Here is a 23,799-nt window from a genome sequence, read left to right as displayed (position 1 = left end):
GGACCTGGTACCGGGTACCCCAAGGCCCTGGCAGGCGGCTCACATGGAGTCAAAATCATCACTAAACCTGTAGATGAATTCCCAGAGGGGTGTAATTTTGAAATTGGGGTCAATTGAGGGGGATTCTGCTCTTCTGGCACTTAGGGGCTCTGTGTCACGATCCATGGTATCTGTGGCAGATCTGGTTTCCCTCTGATTTAAACCTTTTTTCCTTTCTGGTCATCTGGGGTTAATGCAGGTCCCCCCCCCCGGTGGCCGCTGGTGCTGTTGCATTGCTGCTGGGTTAGCTGATGTGGTGGTGACCACTCCCACCATCCTTCATAAGGTCACCTGATGCATCAGCTGACTGTTGGTTATACAGGTCCTCTGGGAGACCAACCAAGCTAGAGTCAGGAACTTGCTGGGTTCAGTGGTGCTTCTGTTGTATTCTGCAATTTAGTGCCTTACTCTGCTGTGCGGTGCAATGCAGCAGACAAAGCTAAGTGTTATTTTGTGTTTCCTTTTCCCTTGGTGTTTGTCTTACCTTACCTTGTGTTGTATTAGTGCAGCGGTGGGACCAGTGCTCTCACTTGCCAGTTCCCTACAGGGATAGGTGCAGGGTAAGTGAGGTACTAGGTATCCTGGTCGGCGATGGGTTGAAAGAACCCATATAGGGACAGTAGTAAGAACAGGGCTCATCCTCAGGTGCGCGTAGGAGGTGTCCATTCCCCGTTCCCTACCGACAGGGCCCACTGTTGTTAAAGTGTGTACCCCGGTGTACCCTTGTGTGTTTAGCCATTTTGTGACCAATCTCTCATTGGGTCGTGTGTCATGGTTTCCAATGGCAAGGGAACGTAAGAAACATATAAGTAACGAACGAGCTCTCGGGTGATGGAAACTCGAGTTGACCGTGAGCTAAATCTACCACACAACTAACAGTAGCCAGGGAGCATACCTACGGCTTCCTATATGCCACGCGCCAGCCGGAGGACTAACTACGCCTGGTAGAGGAAGAAACAGACCTGGCTTACCTCTAGGGAAATACCCCAAAAGATGATAGCAGCCCCCCACATGTAATAACGGTGAATTAAGAGGAAAAGACATACACAGTATGAAAGTAGATTTAGCAAAGAGAGGTCCACTTACTAGATAGCAGAAGGATACAAAAGAGGACTTCACGGTCAACTGAAAACCCTTTCAAAAACCATCCTGAAATTACTTTAAGACTCCTGTGTCAACTCATGACACAGGAGTGGCAATTTCAGCCCGCAAGAGCTTCCAGCTACAGAGAATAACAAAACTGCAAACTGGACAAAAGGTACAAAACAAAAGGACAAAGTCCACTTAGCTGATCTGCAGACAAGTAGCAGGAACATGCAACCGAAGGCTCTGGTTACAATGATGACCGGCAAGGAAAAGACTGGAGAGCAAGGCTAAATAGGAAACTCCCAAACACTGATGGAAGCAGGTGAACAGAAGCAGCAAAGTGCAAACAAGTCACCAGTACCACCAGCAACCACCAGGGGAGCCCAAAAAGCGGATACACAACAGTCGTGTCACGCTAGGACAGTCACTTCGTGACATTATAACCAACTGACCCATTTTTTCTGGTGAGCCATGGCTCAGATGCAGGCCTTTGCCCAACGGCTTCAGACCCTCACCGAGCAGTTTAAGGTGCTGAGTGGAGAGGTGGTGCAGCAGCTGCAGAAGTTGGTGGGATTTTTGGCTTTGGCTCAAATACATGCTCAACCAGAACCCAAGTTTTCTCTCCCTGACAGGTTCTCTGGAGGGAGAGATACATTTTTGGTTTTTCAGGAAGCCTGCAAGTTATACTTCAGGCTCCACCCTCGTTCATCAGGGAGTGAGGAACAGCATATGGGGATTATAATCTCCCTTCTTAAGGGTGATCCCCAATCTTGGGCTTTCTCCCTGCTGGACAGTTCTCCATCTTTACGGTCGGTGGATGAGTTTTTTGCTGCTTTGGCACTTGTGTATGGGGATCCAGATGGTGTCTCCCTGGCAGAATCCCAACTGCGTAAAATCAAGCAGGGGGTTGGCCGGCTGAGGAGTACTGCTCATAGTTCAGGAGGTGGGCCACTGACACACAGTGGAATGACCCTGCCCTTAGGAGCCATTTTAGGCAGGGTCTGTCTCCAAGGTTGCAGGATACTCTTGTGCAGTACACCTCCCCCAGGTCATTGGAGGCCGCCATGTCTCTTGCCCTCAGGGTTGATAGACGCTTGAGGGAGAGACATACACCAATGTGCCCCCGGTAGTCCTTGCTAGGGAGGGGGACACACCTGAGCAGATGGACGAACCCATGCAGGTGGGAGGAGTTGGTTCCCAAATGAGGTTACCTGCGGTTCGCCATGGTGTGGGGGCATGTTTTTATTGTGGGCAGACTGGTCATTTCATCGGTGTCTGCCCAGCTCACGCCAATATACCTATATCACGTAAGAAGCCGCTTCCCCCTGGTCGTGTGGAGGGAGGCGACCAGGGAGTGTATATTAACTCCATTTTTTCTCCTCAGTGTACCTTGTCAGCTGAAGTGGTGGTTGGTGGGGTAACTGAGTGTATACCGGTGCTTGTAGACAGTGGATCAGATGTCAATCTGATGTATGCTCACTTTGTCCAGACCCATGGCCTGAGGTGTAGGACACTAACTAAACCCCTAAGAATCCAGGCCATTGACTCCATACCAGTCAGCCAGGGGTGGGTGACCCAGGTCGTGGATGATGTACATCTGCATATAGGGACTTGTCATGAGGAGTCCCTGTCGTGGTACGTCTTGGGGGGAATACCAACACCCATCGTTTTAGGACTCCCTTGGTTGAAAAAACACAATTTGGTCATAGATTGGAGGTTAAGCGAAGTGGTCAGCTGGGATCATGTGAGGGCTGCTGCCCAGTGGCAACTGTTTTTGTTTATCCTTCTACAACCTACCCCTTCTTCTCCAGCGGGGCAGCAGAGGTGCTGCCAGGGAGTAGGAGCAGGACTCAACCCTCACCATATGTTAATCCTGTGTATCTCAGTTCCCTTAGGAAGAGGGGTCAAGGGAGGGTGGTGGTTTCCCCTGAGCATTGCGGGGGTGTGAGTGTAATGACACAGGGGGATGCCTCTGTTGTCAATTCCTCTAAGAATTCACTGTCTTGTGGCAAACATTTGCATGAAAATAAACGTTTAGGTCCGGACCTGTGTGTGAATGAGTACCTATGGGTGTCCACCAAAAACATCAGGTGGAAGTGTGCAACTGGGACCTGGAGTTCCGGGGTGATTGGGCCATATCTGGTGTCGGCCATTCTCAGCCTGGGGACTTTTCAGTTGGAGTTACCTCCAGTTATGCATGTACACAACTCGTTCCCCAAGTTGGCACTCTGGAGATTTGTGGCTCCACTGGAGCCTACGTTGTTGGCATTTTCATCAGGCCGCATTTGCCATAAACCTGAGAGTCAGGTGACTGCCGAGGTGAACTCTGGTGGATCGAGGCATCTTCACCGTAGGTTATTATCTGGTGAGGTCCGGTGTTGAATGTCCAGAGGCCTCTCATTGAAAGGGGGTTACTGTCACGATCCATGTTTGGATCTGTGGCAGATCTGGTTTTCCTCTGATTTAAACCTTTTTTCCTTTCTGTCATCGGGAGTTAATGCAGTTTCCCCCCCGTTGGCCACTGGTGTTATTGCATTGCATTGCTGCTGGGTCAGCTGATGTGGTGGTGACCACTCCCACCATCCTTCATAAGGTCACCTGATGCATCAGCTGACTGTTGGTCCTCTGGGAGACAAACCAAGCTGGAGTCAGAAGCTTGCTGGGTTCAGTGGTGCTTCTGTTGTATTCTGCTATTTGGTGCCTTACTCTACTGTGCGGTGCAATGCAGCAGACAAAGCTAAGTGTTGTTTTGTGTTTCCTTTTCCCCTAGTGTTTGTCTTACTTTACCTTGTGTTGTATTAGTGTAGCGGTGGGACCAGTGCTCTCTCTTGCCAGTTCCCTAATTAGGGATTGGTGCAGGGCAAGTGAGGGACTAGGTATCCTGGTTGGTGACGTGTTGAAAGAACCCATACAGGGTCGGTAGTAAGAGCAGGGCTCATCATCAGGTGAGTGTAGGAGGTGTCTATTCCCCGTTCCCTACCGACAGGGCCCACCATTGTTAAAGTGTCCCCGGTGTACCCTTGTGTGTTTAGCCATTTTGTGACCAATCTTTCGTCGATTTGTGTCACTCTAGGACAGTCACTGCGTGACACTCTGTATATGGAGTCCACAAACTATTCTTTGAAAATTTGTTCTCCAAGAGTCAAATAGCGCTCCTTCTGCTCCACGTTTCGCTATGTAGCCAAACAGTACTGCACAGCCACATATCGGGTACTGGCTCATTCAGCAGAAATTGTGTAACAAATTATGTGGTTATGTTACCTATTTCCCCTTGTGAAAATGTAAAATCTGAGGTTAAAACAACTTTAGAGTGGTACATTTTTTTCTCTTCACTGCTCAATGGTTTAAAATGTTGTGAAACACATGTGGTATCAATATGATCACTGCTCCCCGAGATGATTTTATTAAGAGGTGTAGTTTGTAAAAGGTGTAGTTTGTAAACTGGGGTCACTTATGAAGGTACTGCTGTCCTGACTAGGGTTGAGCGAAACGGGTCGTTCATTTTCATAAGTCGCCGACTTTTGGCAAAGTCGGCGTCTCATGAAACCCGACCCGATCCCTGTGCGGGGTCGGCCATGCGGTACGCGATCTTGGCGCCAAAGTCGCGTTTCGTATGACGCGTTTAGCGCCATTTTTTCAGCCAATGAATGAGCGTGGGCAGAGTGATGGCATAGGTCTTAGGGGAGTGAATGCCTATCGTCATGTTATCGCTTGTGCGCATGGAATGTGCAATACGAAATTTTCTGTGCTGGGACGGAGGGGGAGAGAGAGAGAGAGAGAGAGAGAGAGAGAGGGAAAAAAAAATAAAAAAATAAAAAATAAAATAAAGTAAAATAAAAAAAAAATAATAATAATTTCCTTCATTGGGTTTCGTGTTTCGGCCGAAACCCGACTTTTCACGGTGGTCGGCTGATTTCACTCGACTCGACTTTTAAGACAGTCGGGTTTCACAAAACCCGACTCGACCCTAAAAAACTAAAGGTCGCTCAACCCTAGTCCTGACAACTCAGAGGCTTTTCCTGTGTGACATGGTGTAGTGACCCAGTCGAGAGTGTGTCCTTTCCTTTAAGTAATCCTGCATTATGAGTAGCTGCTGTACACTACAGCTCACTCTCTAACTGCCCCTCTACATAATCCCCTGCATTTGTGAGCTGTAATTCTCCATTTCTAGTCACCTCTATTTTAGATGCAATGCATTTCTCATTTGCTGCGTTCTGGCGTCATCTGATGGTGAAAGTGTACAATGACTCATAATTATTGTTTTGTAAGGATCTGAGATATGAATCCGGTGTCCTATTGGCCATCTCCTAGTCACATGGTCAATAGGAGGAGCTATTTGCCAGGCAAGTCTAGAATGTTCTTTTGTCTGAGGGATGCCCTCAGGGAGAGGAGAACACACGTGGAGGCTGTTTTCACTATAAGATCTCCTGCAGGCCTAAGAGCCCGGGTTCCCTCTAAAACCTCTACAGACATCATTCTGAAGTCTTTCTGACTGGAATCACCACAGTTTTTACATTCTCATATAAGTGACATCATTCTAAAGTCTTTCTGACTGGAATCACCACAGTTTTTACATTCTCATATAAGTGACATCATTCTAAAGTCGTTCTGACTGGATTCACCACAGTTTTTACATTCACCTATGTGTAAAACACACAAAAACCATATTTGTGTATTTTTAGTTGACTACTTTAATTCTCTATGGCACAGCTATATGAAACAGATGTACAAAAAAATCAACAAGACAAAGTTTGAGAAAAAGATTCAACTATATTGAAGCAATAGATGTACTGGAATTCAGGAAGTGTCCTTTTCTCAAGGGATTAATGTATCTATCTATCTATCCTTTGCATGTATGCATAGTTTTTCATCTACGTGACATATATACATACAGATTAACCACTTTAGACGATGAGTGTCCTTAAGTTAATATATAGATATAAATAAAAAATATTCACTATAGAAATATACATAGAGAGAGAGAGAGAGAGGTTTTCGATGAATTCTAATATAATGACCTCAGTATTACATTTGTATATGTATTTTTAAATTTATGACTTAGGCCATGATTGCAGGATTCAAATATATTACGTAGGCTATCATGATAGAATCCAAATGTATTACTTACAGTATGTCAACATAGTAGATTCCAATGTTTCCTTACCAGCGGATTTTCACCTTTCAAAGCACAAGTCCAATGTGGAAGTCACTTAAAATATGATGTCAGGACTGACTATCTACAGGGTAGGCCATTTATATGGATACACCTAAATAAAATGGGAATGGTTGGTGATATCAACTTCTTGCTTGTGGCACATTAGCATATGGGAGGGGGAAAACTTTTCAAGATGGGTGATGACCATGGCAGCCATTTTGAAGTTGGCCATTTTGGATCTTCACAGCATAGACAAATGCCTTATGATACGAGATGTGCAGCATCTGAAACAACGGACACTGGAAGCCTGTGCTAGTATTTCTTCTGCGGTGTTGCTATCAGGGTGCCAAGAGTGGGAGAAGAGGGTTGCAATGACAATCCAACACAATGGGCAGCACTTTGAACACATTTTATAAGTGCTCATAAACATGTAAATAACTCATGAAATAATAAAGATATGTTAAAACCAAGCACATCATTGTTTTTCTTTTGAAATTCTCAATAAGTTTGATGTGTCACATGACCCTCTTCCCATTGGAAAAAATAACGTTGGATCCAAAATGGCTGACTTCAAAATGGTCGCCATGGTCACCACCCATCTTGAAAAATTGTCCGCCTCCCATATACCAATGTGCCACAAACAGGAATTTGATATCACCAACCATTCCCATTTTATTTAGGTGTATCTATAAAAATGGCCCACCCTGTAAATTTAGCTATTACATCATGTTTTCTGTAGACTCATGCTAGCCTTATCCTTCAGTCTCACATTTCTACTCATTAGTAATGTGGAGGAAGCCATAGACTTATTAAATATAAGCACAGTCTAAATGGGCAGCACAGTGGCTCAGTGGTTAGTGGTCCTTTGTTGAAATCCCACCATGGACAATATCTGCAAGGTGTTTGTATGTTCTTCATGTGGGTTTCCTTTATGTGTTTCTTCTAGGTTCTCTGGTTTCCTCCGAACACTCCATGGACATACTGATAAGGAAATTAGATTGTAGGCTCAATGGGCACAGTGATGTCTGTAAAGCACTATGGAATCAATAGCGCTATATAAGCCAGTAAAATAAGTGAATGTAGCCACCTATTATGTCACGCACCAGCATCTGCCTGTCTGGCTCATTCTGCAGAAGCAATATTATTATTATTATTATTATTATTATTATTTATTGTTATAGCGCCATTTATTCCATGGCGCTTTACATGTAAGGAGGGGTATACATAATAAAAACAAGTACAATAATCTTAAACAATACAAGTCATAACTGGTACAGGAGGAGAGAGGACCCTGCCCGCGAAGGCTCACAATCTGCAAGGAATGGGTGAGAATACAGTAGGCGAGGGTAGAGCTGGTCATGCAGCGGTTTGGTTGATCGGTGGTTACTGCAGGTTGTAGGCTTGTCGGAAGAGGTGGGTCTTCAGACTCTTTTTGAAGGTTTTGATGGTAGGAGAGAGTCTGATGTGTTGTGGTAGAGGGTTCCAGAGTAGGGGTGATACCTGAGAGAAATCTTGTATACGATTGTGGGAAGAGGAGATAAGAGGGGAGTAGAGAAGGAGATCTTGTGAGGATCGGAGGTTGCATGTAGGAAAGTATCGGGAGACGAGGTGACAGATGTAAGGAGGAGACAGGTTGTGGATGGCTTTGTACGTCATGGTTAGGGTTTTGTACTGGAGTCTCTGGGCAATAGGGAGCCAGTGAAGGGATTGACAGAGGGGAGAGGCCGGGGAATAGCGGGGGGACAGGTGCATTAGTCATGCAGCAGAGTTTAGAATAGATTGGAGAGGTGTGAGAGTGTTAGAGGGGAGGCTACAGAGCAGGAGGTTGCAGTAGTCAAGGCGAGAGATGATGAGGGCATGGACTAGGGTGTAGTGTGTGTAGTGTCTGGAGTGTAGGCAAGTAATGTTTTTTCTTTTTGACACTCACCAATGTTAAAGTAGATCAATGGGGGTCAGAATTACCTTCCTGGTATTGGACGGTCACATTAGTATTTTGCGTAAATGAACACCTTTCATATTAAAAAGTTCTCTGTGTCCTATACAAGTTTGGGCACCTTTGTTATAATATGTGGAAAATAGAATGAATAACAAATATTTCACATATGCCATTTTGTTGAGCTAAAATCCATTTCTTTTTAAAGCACTAATTAATTAGGCTGCTTCACGTACACGTAGATAATAAAGAAAACTAGCAGATTGCTGCTGCTGGAACTCGGGAGCGTTTATTCTTATTTACGACTCCTGCTGACATTTTGTTGGTGTGAAGATACGGCAACAGCAACTAAAAGAGAAGAAACATATTTCACATAGAAAGTCAGGTTTACTTTTTAAACGTTGAAGATACAAAATGTTATTAACGTAATCAGAAGCTTTTTCTTTTCTTTTCTTTCCTACTACTAGTATGCTTGGTTCCCATGTCACTGTACTGTTCATTAGTAAAGTATAGAAATCATCATAAAGAAAATTGAGAACTGCACATTTTACTTTGTATTAGCAGATTTTTCCTAGTTAATGATGATTTGGGTTCTAAGGATTTTGACCCTCCTGCATTGAACGACATGTCCACCATTATACAGACGACCCACTGATTTGGGGGAAATTTTGGAATACGTATTTTTCCCCTGTGGGATTGAATACGTACAGCCAGATTTTACCACTGGCTACAGCTGATAGCTGATGGACCGATCATAAGGACACTTAGCGAATGGCTTATTAAGGGACCCTTTTAAAATTAGAGGTTGACCAAAGTAAAGAACCGCTTTAAAAGATTAGTAAGTTTCAACATTGAAATGTTATATGATATCTTTTGTCCAACAATGTAAGTTGTTGAACTCCGTTCCTGTTGGAGCCACCATAATTAACTAGAAACAGTAGGAGCAACATCTGCTCCAAGGTTCTCCAGTCAAAAGGTAAATTTAGCAGTGAAAATCCAGAGGGTAAAAATAATGAAATAATGCATACCCAGCTCCCTATTCCAGAGCTCAGGCTCTCAAGGCTAGTGGTGGTGACATCATGGAGGACCACCAGTGATCTGACCACTGCGCTGATGATTGGCCAATCCTAAACCTGCAGCAGTTGACTGGTGGCCAATAACTTCACCATTGCAAACACACCAGAGCCACCATAATGGCAGCAGTGGAGAAGGGAACCTATCATGGGTGTGAAATGCAGTCTATAATTGTCATAACACCCTCTGACTGCCCATTGCTGAATTTATTGTCTCACTGGAGAACTCCTTTAAGTTAAAAATCCTTGAATAGAACACAATGTCAAAGATTTGAGCCAAGTTGACTTTACAGTTATGATTTGCAATCTTTAAAGTTGTAGGTTGCGGCAACTGCGTTACTTTTTAGGTCATGAATATTACCTAAAGAAGCCATTATTGCAGATGGGTGTGTGATACAAACTTTTGCTGATGGCTTACTAGGAGTTCAAAGAAGGGCAATTTCTTGAGTATTATGGGCCCTAACTAGAAGAGTCTTAGATAGCACCAGTACTTACCATTTCAAGAATAACATTGTAGTAAAGATGACGAATAACAGTGAAAACAGAATAGGCAGGAGGGCAGTAATGACAATCATGCCAGCACTGCGATTCTTCACTGAAGTATCAATTGAACGGAAATTTGTAGCTGCAAGGCAGAAGTCGTAAGCATTAGAAATATGAAATGACCAATAAGTTCAGTTTTGTAACAACTCATGGTAAGTTATAAATTATATAATAGATGTTTCAGCCCATCCTAGGCTTTTTATCAATAATGCAGGTGGAATAGAATTGAAAGTTTATATACATTCTCATCAAAGAAATTACATCACAAAAATGATCGTTATATTAACAATTTGTTGTGGGGATATGGTATTACCACTTCTTACCCACTTCAAAGTTAGGAATCACACAATTGTGCAGCTTAAGAGAAAAGTTATCGGGCAAATAACGTCACCTAGGAGGGGTGGTAATATAAAAAAAATCCTCAAGAGAGAAGCGTATTGGATACATCGGCTGAATACATTATCTCCTAATGACTTAAATAAGGATTATGAATTGAACAGGATCATGTGAAGTCAACCATTTTATTTTCTGTCTCCTAACCACTTTACTTTTTTCCATTTCTTTCTATTCTTATATAAATTATCTCCTTTCTAATTTTCAGCTAAATTTTTATTGGAGTTTTTTTTTTAAGTTGTTTTTTTTTTTTAATTGTAGTCACTTTTTTCTTAATATTTTGCATACGTCTTCTGTACGTAGATCCACGATTGATAGATTTCTCTAGTTGAAGACACAAGTGCCTGTAACTCTTTTGCAGGTTTTTCCTGAATTAATGTTTTGCAGATAAACATGAACCTCCAATTTACAATATTCTGGTTGTATAATTCAAAAACAATGAAATATATACATAACATTAAACGTAAGATGAAATGTAATAATAATGATAAATATAAAATAAAAAAACAATAAGAAAATTAAAAACTTTTTTTACAAAACTTCTGTGTACGAGAATAAAATCTAGGATACATTTATATGTATAAAGAAGGAGAACAGTAATTGTCTCAACACCTTATTTCATAGAATATAGGAATGATATACTCTACCGTTATAGTACATTAAAGAGAATCTGTCACCTCATTTTGCCGCTATAAACTATGGCCACCGCCATCAGGGGCTTATCTACAGCATTCTATAATGCTGTAGATAAGCCCCGATGTAACCCGAAAGATAAGAAAAACAAGTTAGATTATATTCGCCGGTGAGCGGTCTGGTCCGATGGGCGTCGCGGTCCGGGTCCGGCACCCCCATCTTCATGCGATGACGTCCTCTTCCTTGCTTCTGTCGCGGCTCCTGCGCAGGCGTAATTCTCTGCCCTTTTGAAGGCAGAGCAAAGTACTGCAGTGCGCAGGCGCCGGGAAAGGTCAGAGAGGCCCAGCGCCCGTGCACTGCAGTACTTTATGCTGCCCTCAATAGGGCAAATCAGTACGCCTACACAGGAGCCGCAACAGAAGCAAGGAAGAGGACGTCATCGCATGAAGATGGGGGTGCCGGACCCGGACCTGCGATGCCCATCGGACCAGAACCGGGATTGCCCCTGGGTAAGTATAATCTAAGGGTACTGTCACACTCTGCAACTTTCCAACGATCACGACCAGCGATACGACCTGGCCATGATCGTTGGAAAGTCGTTGTGTGGTCGTTGGAGAGCTGTCACACAGACCGCTCTCCAGCGACCAACGATGCCGAGGTCCCGGGTAACCAGGGTAAACATCGGGTTACTAAGCGCAGGGCCGCGCTTAGTAACCCGATGTTTACCCTGGTTACCAGCGTAAAAGTAAAAAAAAAAAAACCGTACATACTCACATTCCGGTGTCCTTCAGGTCCCTTGCCGTCTGCTTCCTGCTCTGACTGAGTGCCGCCGTAAAGTGAAAGCAGATCACAGCGGTGACGTCACTGCTGTGCTCTGCTCTTACATTCCGGCCGGGAGTCAGTCAGAGCGGGAAGCAGACGGCAAGGGACCTGACGGACACCGGAATGTGAGTATGTACTGTTTTTTTTTTTTACTTTTACGCTGGTAACCACGGTAAACATCGGGTTACTAAGCGTGGCCCTGCGCTTAGTAACCCGATGTTTACCCTGGTTACAAGCGAACGCATCGCTGGATCGCTGTCACACACAACGATCCAGCGATGACAGCGAGAGATCCAGCGACGAAATAAAGTTCCAAACGATCTGCTACGACGTACGATTCTCAGCGGGGTCCCTGATCGCTGCTGCGTGTCAGACACTGCAATATCGTATGGATATCGCTGGAACGTCACGGATCGTACCGTCGTAGCGATCAAAGTGCCACTGTGTGACCGTACCCAAGTTGTTTTTCTTATCTTTCAGGTTACATTGGGGGCTTATCTACAGAATGCTGTAGATAAGCCCTTAATGGCGGTGGCCACAGTTTATAGCGGCAAAATGAGGTGACAGATTCCCTTTAATGTTGACTTTATTTCATTTTTTTCCCTCATTTGATCGTGGTATATGTGTGTGTCTATATATATATGTATATTTTTTTCAGGGGAAGAGATAACCTTTCAATAAGGAATCATTTGTATACTATACATTATGATTTCTTGATTTACTTTTTTTTTTTACTCTGGGACTATCACAATTTGTTATGTGCATGTTTTTTACATATTATTGTAAATTACTTGTTTTATTTCATATGTTAATATAACGGTCATTATTGTGATGGCATTTCCTTTATGTGAATGTACCGTATATAAATTTTCAATTGCATTCCACCTTCATTATTGATAAAAGCCAGGGATGGGCTAAGACGTCTATGGTTTTGCTTTGATTGCAATAAACAGCTACTACCAGTAGTGTAGCTACCGGTGGGGCAGAGGGGGTGGTCTCTCCAGGCTCCACGCTCTGAGGGGACCCACCCGGAGCTATGCTATGTGACTGTATTCTGTGGCAGAGCAGGGAGAATCGATCTCCCTGCACTGCCGCCTGGCTGTTATGGGGCACCTGATGAGGTGGGGGGCCTGGTGCCAGCAGTTGGCCCCCCGCCCGTCATCGCAAGTGCAACTGTATCGGCTAGCTGATGATACAGCCGACCGCATTGATGAGAGAAGAAGCGTTACGCTCCCTCTCCCATCATCCCGCTCTCAGCGTCTGACGTTAGTACTCAGCGCCCGCTGTCTGGATATGTGCAGGCGCTCAGAGCACCATGGGAACAAGAAGGAGAGGATAGGTGAGTATTGGATTAATTTTTTTATCTGGTGCATTATACAATACAGGCCTATGGGGAGAGCAACATACTATACAGGCCTATGGGGAGTGCATTATACTATACAGGCCTATGGGGAGAGCATTATGCTCTACAGTCCTATGGGGAATGCTTTATACTACATAGGCCTATGGGGAGAGCATGATACTATACAGGCCTATGGGGAGTGCATTATACTATATTAAAGACTATCTGTTACATTATACTATATGGAGGATATCTAGGGGGCCATTATACAGTGTGGGGATTACAGTGAAGGGGCCATCATGCAGTGTGGGGGCCATCATGCAGTTTGGGGGCTACTAAGGGGTCAGTATACTGTGTGGGGGTACATTACAGTGAGGGAGCATCATGTTATGTACAGTATAAGAGAGTATCATACTATGTATAGAGAAGCTGTACGGGGCAGAGACTCAGGACATTATTCAATGTAAAGTGGGCACTTATTGTTATAGGGGAACTCAGGTTACTGTGACTATCAAAGGGGCACACAGAAGGCATTACTTTCTAGGGGGCAAAGTGTGGGCACTGTTTTCTAGGGCACTTGCTCCCAGCATTACTATATTCTAGTGGCTTGCTTTAGATTTTAGAGGGCACAGAGGACCACACAGTAGGTGCAGTAATAGGGACACATACAGCAGCAGCGGATCAGTATTGGGGGTATCAGCAGGATGAGGAGTTTGTGCAGGTTGGGAATAGATGGGGACGGTGCTCAAAAATATGAGAAGTGAAATGAGTCTTTGTTGTAATCTCTTCAGACGAGTCATAGGTGGAAGAAGTTGTTGTATCGGTCTGGGCCAAATGGAAAAGACAGGAAAAGTGAACAATACCATCAGAATGAACGTCAGCTGAAAGTCACCATCTGTTACTGTACTTTGATCTGTCATATGTTCTGCAGGACTGGTATCTACCACTGACCATATGGTGGTAATATCAATGTTGGTCTTTATATAGAGATTATTTTCAGTAACAACACAGTCATCTGCTGAGGTTCTCCTACATCCAATATTAGGGTGCATCACCCAGTTGTAATCAAGGTTACCTGGTTAGGGGCTGACTCAGAAGCTTCGCCCCCCTGAACCAAAACCTAGCTACGCCTCTGGCTACTACTCAATACATGAGTGCCGGGATTCTTTGCCTTTCGATTTATACTTTCTCCACGAGCACCACATGGGAACATGGAGTGCCGGCCACATCTTGCCTTTTCCATAAATTATATAATACACTCATCCTAATACCCTCATTGTTCAGAGTTGTAAATTAAAGCGGTTATCCAGGACTTTGGTTATTTTTCCCTAAAGAGCTAAGAACTTACAGGAAGGTAATTGGTAATCAACTGCCTGTTCTACCCAGAGCCAAACTCTGCTGGCTAGGAGCTATCACGGACCACTCGTGCCAGTTAATTTGACTTCACGTCAACGAGCAGCTCTTCCAGTCTGCTCTGTTGATGGATGTCACTGCTGAAGTCATGTTGAATGACAGAAAACTCCCTACAGTTAGGCAGTGGGGAGCCAGCCGTCAATCAGACTGACATCAGCAGTGACGCGTCATTGACAGAGCATGGCTTACGAGAATAAGCTGCTTTGCCTCCTGATGTCAGCGGAAGCCACAGAATTGCCGGCAGGAGCAGTCCATGAGAGATCGGTAGAACAGGTAGAGAATTAGCAACAACCTGAGTATCAGTTCTTAGCCTCATAGGGGAAAAAAGCTAGTCTCGGATAACCCCTTTAATTTTTAGAAACTACATGAATACTTTATACAAGGAGAAACATGGAATTCCAAATAGGTGCTCAGTGTATTCCCTAGTTTACTATATTAAAAGAAGATTCTGGTTTTTAGAAAAAACTTAAAAAAATGTTAGAATGTAATCAAAAGATACTAAATTTTCTGTAACAGTTTTCCCAATTTCCAAGATGCGTGCATGAAGTAAGGGTACATTTTCACTGTCTAATGATTGTGAACAAGTATTACTAGAAGCGCTCACTTAATGATAATCAGCAAGTGTAAACAGGTTGTGGGTCAACAAATGAACGAGCAAAATGCTCGTTGATTGAGTAGAATTATTTTCAAGCTTGATGGTAAATGATTATTCTTGGCAGGACATCGTCGTTTGTAAACTCTAGTGGTAATGCTGTGGTGGTGCAGAGGCTATACCCCAGCTACAAAAAATGATCACTGCAGACAATCACTGGTCTGGGCACAGTACAGCAGAGGCCAGTGATTGGCTGCACTGCTTAAGTGTTGTAGATGCTGCAGCCCTACAAAGACTGGAGGGGAGCAACAAAGAAAAGGCACTGGACCATATTTCACACATAAAATCAATACTAATCGTATTCTTCATTAAGCATATAACTTTAATATAACTTGTATGTGTACTCACGGCTCCTTAGGAGGATTTCAGCTGATGGGTCAGTTACAGCTATAAGTGTGCCGTTACGATAAACATATATTATTACCCTATGGCAGAAAGAAATAAGCCCAGAATTAAAATACTAACATAGGTTAATGAATACTTTATTTTTACGAAGAGTTGATGAATGAAGTACATGGGTGCAGCATGGGCATGGTGCTGTATCTCGGCTAATTCTTGACAAGCTGTGGTATTCCCTACACCAGGAATCTTACCGCAGTCCTTGACTGGAGTAAAATTTCTGACGTGGCAACACTCATCAGATGCTCCAGATTCAGCTCCAGCATGCCCCCTCATCAAGACCGGCCTGAATAATGCTAGTCTTGATGAATCAGGCACATTGTGTCTAAAGATCAATAACCATTTACAAATATTTACCTGTAAGGCCCTACTATAAGTAGGGGGCCATTGCAAAATGGTAAGATTGAATTTAGGCATAAAATATTACTTCCAATTTGTATTCCTCCTAGATTTGCTGGTAAGGTGCAAAGGGAACCAGCAAGAACATTTAGAGCAGCAAAGTACCCACTTTGAGAAAAATTGGCGTATAATGCTGGATTGTTTATATTGATGGTTCCGGGATTAAGACTGTTGATAACTGAAAAACAGGAAGAAATCCCACATATTCATAGGAAGGAAATGTTCAATAATACAATACAATACAATACAACGTATGTTTTAGAGAAATATATGCACACTACATGGATGAAAGTATTAGGACACATGCACATTAAACTTACAGGAGCTATTATGAAATCACATTCTAAATTCATAGGCATTAATATGGATATAGCTCCCCACTGAGCCTATTACAGCTTCCACTCTTTTGGTAAAGCTTTCTAACGAACATTGGAGTATATCTGTTTGAATTCTTGCCCATTCATCCACAACTACCGTATGTTTGTGAGAACAGACACTGATGTTGGACAAACGATTGGAATTTCTGTTATAGTTCATCTCAAAGGTGTTAGAAGGGATTGAAGTCATAGCTCTGTATGGGTCAGTCACGTTCCACTCCAAAACTTACCCAACCATGCCTTCATGGACTTTATTTTTTTGGGTACAGTTATGCTGGAACACTACAAACATGTCTTCTCCACACGATACCCACAAAGGTGGAAGCATACAATTGACTAAAATATCTTAGTTTGCTAAATTATTTAGATTTCCCTTAATTATAACTAAGGTGGCTAGGCCAACCTCTAAAAAGCATTCTCATAACATTATCCTTCAACCACCAAACATTACAGTTCACACTATGCAGTCAGCAGGTAAAGTGCTCAATGCATTCACCAAACCCAGACACATCTGTAAGCTAGCCAGCTAAACATGATTCATCGCTTCACAGAACAAGTTTCCACAGCTCCAGAGTCCATTGGTGGCATGTTTTGCACCAATCCACCTGGCGTTTGGCAATGTGCTTTATGATGTAATGCCGGTATGTAACTACTTTATTATGGAAGTCAATGCCATGAAGCTCCTGGTGGAAAGTTTTTGTGCCAATGTTAATGGAAGGTTAGGCACTGCAATTATTGAGTCAGAAAATGCATTGTTGACTTTTATTCACTATGTGTGCTTCCAACCTCATTACTTCTTTTTTAATTACTAAAAAAAAAGTCCAATACTACGTTTTTGGTGAAAATTCTAGAAGCATCTTAATATTAGTTTCATATACATATATATTATATGTCTTTTTATTTCACTTACCATTGCTTAATCCAACTAGAACTACTATATTGTCAGTTGGAAGAATTTGAGGATTCTGAACAAGGCAGCAAAAGTCTTGTAATGTGAATGTGTTACTCGTGATTCTTCCAAGTAGCTCAGATGAAACCAGGGTCGGAGGACAGGTTATTGTAAAAACTAAAGAAGAAAATTACCAGACAGGTATAAGTGAGGGAAAAATAGTTTGATCACATACCTGACATAGAGGATCATGGTATACATAATTGAGGTTCTCAGGTAATTTTCCCAACTTAGTACTGAATGTTCATACTATCATATATACAGTACAGACCAAAAGTTTGGACACATCTTCTCATTTAAAGATTTTTCTGTATTTTCATGACTATGAAAATTGTACATTCACACTGAAGGAATCAAAACTATGAATTAACACATGTGGAATTATATACTTAACAAAAAAGTGTGAAACAACTGAAATTATGTCTTATATTCTAGGTTCACCAAAGTAGCCACCTTTTGCTTTGATGACTGCTTTGCACACTCTTGGCATTCTCTTGATGAGCTTCAAGAGGTAGTCACCGGAAATGGGCTTCCAACAATCTTGAAGGAGTTCCTAGAGATGCTTAGCACTTGTCGGCCCTTTTGCCTTCACTCTGTGGTCCAGCTCACCCCAAACCATCTCGATTGGGTTCAGGTCTGGTGACTGTGGAGGCCAGGTCATCTGGCATAGCACCCCATCACTTTCCTTCCTGGTCAAATAGCCCTTACACAGCCTGGAGGTGTGTTTGGGGTCATTGTCCTGTTGAAAAATAAATGATGGTCCAACTAAACGCAAACCGGATGGAATAGCATGCCGCTGCAAGATGCTGTGGTAGCCATGCTGGTTCAGTATGCCTTCAATTTTGAATAAATCCCCAACAGTGTCACCAGCAAAGCACCCCCACACCATCACACCTCCTCCTCCATGCTTCATGGTGGGAACCAGGCATGTAGAGTCCATCCGTTCACCTTTTCTGCATCGCACAAAGACATGGTGGTTGGAACCAAAGATCTATAATTTGGACTCATCAGACCAAAGCACAGATTTCCACTGGTCTAATGTCCATTGCTTGTGGTCTTTAGCCCAAACAAGTCTCTCCTGCTTGTTGCCTGTCCTTAGCAGTGGTTTCCTAGCAGCTATTTTACCATGAAGGCCTGCTGCACAAAGTCTCCTCTTAACAGTTGTTGTAGAGATGTGTCTGCTGCTAGAACTCTGTGTGTCATTGACCTGGTCTCTAATCTGAGCTGCTGTTAACCTGCGATTTCTGAGGCTGGTGACTCCGATAAACTTATCCTCAGAAGCAAAGGTGACTTTTGGTCTTCCTTTCCTGGGGCAGTCCTCATGTGAGCCAGTTTCTTTGTAGCGCTTGATGGTTTTTGCCACTGCACTTGGGGACACTTTCAAAGTTTGCCCAATTTTTTGGACTGACTGACCTTCATTTCTTAAAGTAATGATGGCCACTCGTTTTTCTTTACTTAGCTGCTTTTTTCTTGCCATAATACAAATTCTAACAGTCTATTCAGTAGGACGATCAGCTGGGTATCCACCAGACTTCTGCACAACACAACTGATGGTCCCAACCCCATTTATAAGGCAAGAAATCCCACTTACTAAACCTGACAGGGCACACCTGTGAAGTGAAAACCATTCCCGGTGACTACCTCTTGAAGCTCATCAAGAGAATACCAAGAGTGTGCAAAGCAGTCATCAAAGCAAAAGGTGGCTACTTTTAAGAACCTAGAATATAAGACATAATTTCAGTTGTTTCACACTTTTTTGTTAAGTATATAATTCCACATGTGTTAATTCATAGTTTTGATTCCTTCAGTGTGAATGTACAATTTTCATAGTCATGAAAATACAGAAAAATCTTTAAATGAGAAGGTGTGCCCAAACTTTTGGTCTGTACTGTATATGAATACATACATACATACATACATATTATACATATACAGTACATACTGTATATTATTATTATAGATATATAGATATGCAGCTGGTGAAATAAATATTGAACAAATCATCAATTTTCTAAGTAAATAAAATTCTAAAGGTGCTCTTGACATGCAATTCTCGCTAGATGTCATTGAGAATGAGGGTGCTCGGGCACACTCATTACTTGGCCAAGTATCGGGGGTTCTCAAGTGCAATGCTCAAGTCCCTGTCCCTCATGTTTTGTGGCTGTTAGACAGCCAATCAACATGCAAGGATTGCCTGCCATACACAGTAATACAGTAGCCATATTGGCTACAGGCATTACTGTGATTGGCCAGCCACATTGTGTTGTCGGGTCTGTCTAAGACCCGGGGACCCGATGCTCGGCCCACTGACCTCTGATATCAGAGATAAAATGAATATTCGCTGCTTCCACCCCCCACCTTGCAGCGCAGATAGATTGGGGGGAGAAGCAGTGAATTAAGCATTTGCATCTGCTTAACTGGCAGATGAGTTATTTAACCCCTTAATGACTATATACATCTTTTTACTAACCTGAGATATAAGAGAATAGCATCCTAAGACAGATGACATCCATTAGCTGTCAGCTGGACACTATAGCTGACAACTTGCTGTATGAGCCACGATCAGTGTTGGCACCGTCCATATCTGTTTATTCCCTTAGATGCTGCTGTCAATAGTGACTACATCATATAAATAGTTAACAGAGTGTGGGAACGTCCCCTTTATCCCCATTGGCACCCTGAGATCATGATTGTGTGGTCCTGATGTTTGCCATGGCTGTTCACAGCCAAATACTGGCCTTAGAGTCTGCCAGCTATAGCGGCCTGTTCAGAAGTTAGCAACATTTATGTGGTAAAAATACACATTTTCATTCCTGTCATGTCACTTTCCATTAATTCCTGAAAGTCACCTGAAGGGTTAATAAACTACCTGACAGAAGATTTCAATTTGTCAGCTGTTTTCAAAGTAGTATCACCTTTGGAGGTTTTCCAATATATAGGACCCCCAAAGTCATGTCAAACCTGGAAAGGTCCCTCAAAACAATAAATTTAGTAAGTTTCCTTGAAAAATTACTGCTACATTTTACAAATGGTTCTGATGTAAAGCAGACATGTGGGAAATGTTGTTTAATGTTTTTCTGTAGTATGACTATCTGGATTCAAGAGACAATCAGTCAAAGTTTGAAAATTGCATTTTTTTTTACATTTTTGTAAAATTTCAGATTTTTTTTTATAAATGAACACAAAACATATTGACCTAAATTTACCAATTTCATAAATTGTAATGTGCCGCGAAAAAGCAATCTCAATATCACTGGATTTATGTCACATAAAGCGACATTGCTCAGATTTAAAAAATTTAGCCAGGTCACTAAGGGGTTAAAAACAAAAGCAAACAAAAGTCCTATATTTAAAAAAACACTCCCTGATAATGCCCCTCATTTACCCATTTATTTGAAAGTAAAGGTCCCGCGCTGGTCAAGTATTCCACACCACCACGATCACCACTCCGAAGTCCACAGCATATGAAGCTTCGTTCACAGAACGAAGCTTGATATGCTGCAGCATCCGCTGCCGTTTCTGACTCTGAGAGTAGCGTGAGAGCCAGCATCTGTGACAAATGGTGACATCAGGAAGGTTAATACAAGAGAAAAAGCGTCTTGACCGGCGGTAGCCTTAAGGTTACCGGAGTTCACAGCCACCAGGTCTCATGACAGCTGTGAGGCCCAGAAAACTTAAGGGAGACTTTAAGGTTGCTGGATTTCCCAGCTGCTGGGACACATGGAGGCTGTGAATTAATGTTACCAGAGTTTACAGACTCTAGGTTTTCCAGCAGCTGGGAACTCCAGTAACCTTAAAGTCTACCTTAAAGACTCCCTTAAGATTACTGGGCATCACAGTCGCTGTGTCAGGCATAGTGCAGTCCGTGTGACCCAGCGGTATCGCTGTAGTACATCGGACTGTGTTCTGTGTGAATGGTGGCAGCGCAGTCCAGCAGTCTGACGTACTACAGCTCTTCTGCCAGGTTACGCGGATTGCAGAACTACCTGTGGCAGTGCTCTGTGAGACTGAGGCAGTTGTGAACTGATGTAACCTCACTGCGGGCCTTGTGGGGCAGCATGTCTGGCAGCGAAGGCTTCAAAAGCCTATGGAGTGTCATTGTATTGCTTCATGTGCTTCAGTCGATGTGGGACAGTGTGGAATCGTTGGACTACTTCGGAACTGCATGGGATTTGTTTTATTTTTAATAAATTGGAGAACAAGGGCTTTTGTTGGGGAGTGTTTTTATGAACAAAGGATTTTTGTGCATGTTTTTTTCCTTTTTTTTTACTGGGTTAATGATGGGTGTGTCTGACAGACAGCTGTGATTTTTGGCTAATCACAGCTGTCATCAACCCCAAATCCCATTACCCCGATTACCACTGCACTAGGGCAATCAGGAAGAGCTGAGACATTGCGCCAGACTGTTATTCTTAGGATGGGAAGGGGCCAATAACTATGGACCTTACCAGTTTTAAAATATCAGCCTGGAAAAATGCTCTACTTTCCCAACTACTTCCATTACGCTCGTTACTAGAAACGAGCACCCGAGCATTACGATTTGCTCGATTCGAGTAACAAGCACCTGAGCATTTTAGTGCTCCCCCATCACTAGTTATGGGTGATAGTGAGAAATGACACAGGGAAAAAGAATTGAACACATAAAGCAAGAGAGATGCAAAATGCCAAGGAAAGTCATATCACCAACTGAAATCTATCAGTAATTAAACAGTAATCCTGCCACTTGGTGAAAAATAATAGTCCTATATGTCCCCCAAATCTATAACATAAGGTAAAGCCACAAAGCCAGGACTGACAGAGACCACTGCAGTATCGATTTATCATTTCATGTTAATTTTATTTATATTCTTAGAAAACCCCTTTAGGGTCTGTTCACACAAATTATTTTTGCTGCAGATTGTTCTACATCAAAAACGAAAGTGTTGGCAGGAAAAATTCTGCACACAGTGCACACATTTTATTTGTTTTTATATGTGTTTTTGCAGAATTTTCAATTGTGTTATTGTTTGCCATTCATTTAAACAGGAAAAAAAAGCTGAAACAATTGATAAGCTGCAGATTTTTTTTTGTGTCTTCTGGCTGCTGCTGGCAGGTATATTGGGATAATTTGGAATAATATAGGGGACTGCACTGTTCTATACATTATTATATTAAGCTCTGTCCACACTCTGTTTCTACAGTCTGTACGGGGGTCCTGCCTGCATCCCCCTAAAACAGGATTCAGACAAATCCCCAATGTGGCCATAGACCGCAATGATACAAATGGAGTTGAAATTAATTCTGACATTATCAGTAAAACAAAATCACACATGGAGTTTATTCGAACTCCATTCCTGTCATTGCGGTCTATAGTTCCTTAGGGGATTCAGATGTAAAAAGCAGAAATTAGACATAAACTTTGTTTACAGTTGGACCCTAAGACCCTAATGCTGACACTACAATTTCAGTATGATAACAGGTATATACACTGTACATACACATACATATTTTATACATACTTTAACCCTCCTTCACATGTCTGTATAAAACATGTACGTGAAAAAAATGGTATAGGTGACAGTCAGTGTTCTGGACCATCAGTCATCAGTGTTTTTTGCAATGAAGAAAAAAAACAGATACCACACACCCGGACTTATACTGTTTGTATATATAGTGTATGTATGTATGTATGTATATATATATATATATATATATATATATATATATATATATAGCAAAACTAAGGGAAAAAATAAAATGAGAAATCAACTTACCCTGGCCATGTACAGTGGAGGCACCAAATACTACAAGTATCGCCAGGCACCACATTGCTGTTCTACAGGACTGCATCTTTCTCGTTCTGTTCTGTTTCTTCTTCCCTTACCTTGGTTAAATATTATATTGTTGCTATTTTCAGTTGATATAAACTCTCCAAAACAAATAAAATATTAATTGCTCCAGATTAATTGCTCCACATTCAGGTCAAGTCTCTGCCCTCAGGAAATAGTCAAGTCATTAAAATGACTTCATAAAAATAAATAGTAGACGTGTTTGTACCAGTTGTTCCTGTGTGATGCGTCGTAATCTACTAATTATGCTTTTACTACACACTTCAGCTCCAAAGATTTTTTGATCTCCTTCTAATCTATAACAATCCTCAATATCATGCCAATTTTGAATAAAACCTCTGTGGTAGTATACAAGGGTCTATTTAGACTAGAAGATCACGGCCATTACACAATTGCTGATTGGCCAATAGGCAGACAATCAACAATCAGTTTGACACAGCTCACAGAATGATTGTTCTGGGTGCATAGAACATCATTTTCTCTACTGCTCGTGACTTGTTTACACCGGACGATGAGCTGATGAGAATGATAATTTTTAAGCTTGCTTAAAAATAATCTTTTTGACAAATGAGCGTTTTACTTGCTCATCAAGTGACTGCCGGCCTGTTTAGATAAGCCAATAATCGTGAAACGAACCTTCCTTGGAATACACGTTCCCGATAATCTGCCCATTTAAATGGTTCCTTAGTTTTCTCTACTGTATTTCCGCATATAACAGATTTCCTATGGAGCCATACAGAGATATCCATGTTTTTTTTATAAA

General features: G+C 42.4%; 1 protein-coding gene across 1 annotated transcript; it reads right to left on the bottom strand.

Annotated features, from left to right (window-relative positions):
* Positions 1–6,963: 6,963 nt before the first annotated feature.
* LOC143818282 (uroplakin-3b-like protein 1) lies at positions 6,964–23,412 on the bottom strand. The gene is made up of 6 exons (XM_077299640.1): positions 22,962–23,412; positions 17,170–17,325; positions 15,841–16,060; positions 15,433–15,509; positions 9,782–9,911; positions 6,964–8,561 (listed from the first exon to the last, which is right to left on the bottom strand). The coding sequence occupies exons 1-6, from the start codon at positions 23,035–23,037 to the stop codon at positions 8,513–8,515; spliced, it is 708 nt and encodes a 235-aa protein (XP_077155755.1). The 5' UTR covers positions 23,038–23,412; the 3' UTR covers positions 6,964–8,512.
* Between the last annotated feature and the right edge of the window lie 387 nt (positions 23,413–23,799).

The sequence above is a fragment of the Ranitomeya variabilis genome, chromosome 3, assembly GCF_051348905.1.
Source record: "Ranitomeya variabilis isolate aRanVar5 chromosome 3, aRanVar5.hap1, whole genome shotgun sequence".
NCBI classification, from domain to species: Eukaryota; Metazoa; Chordata; class Amphibia; order Anura; family Dendrobatidae; genus Ranitomeya; species Ranitomeya variabilis.
This window is presented reverse-complemented; position numbering and strand designations above follow the sequence as displayed.

Coding starts and splice junctions, on each gene's coding strand:
- LOC143818282 (XM_077299640.1), bottom strand. CDS start 23,037: ATGCAGTCCTGTAGAACAGCAATGTGGTGCCTGGCGATACTTGTAGTA. Junction 16,061..17,169: donor TCTAGTTGGATTAAGCAATG/GTAAGTGAAATA, acceptor CCTGTTTTTCAG/TTATCAACAGTCTTAATCCC. Junction 15,510..15,840: donor CTTATAGTAGGGCCTTACAG/GTAAATATTTGT, acceptor TTTCTGCCATAG/GGTAATAATATATGTTTATC.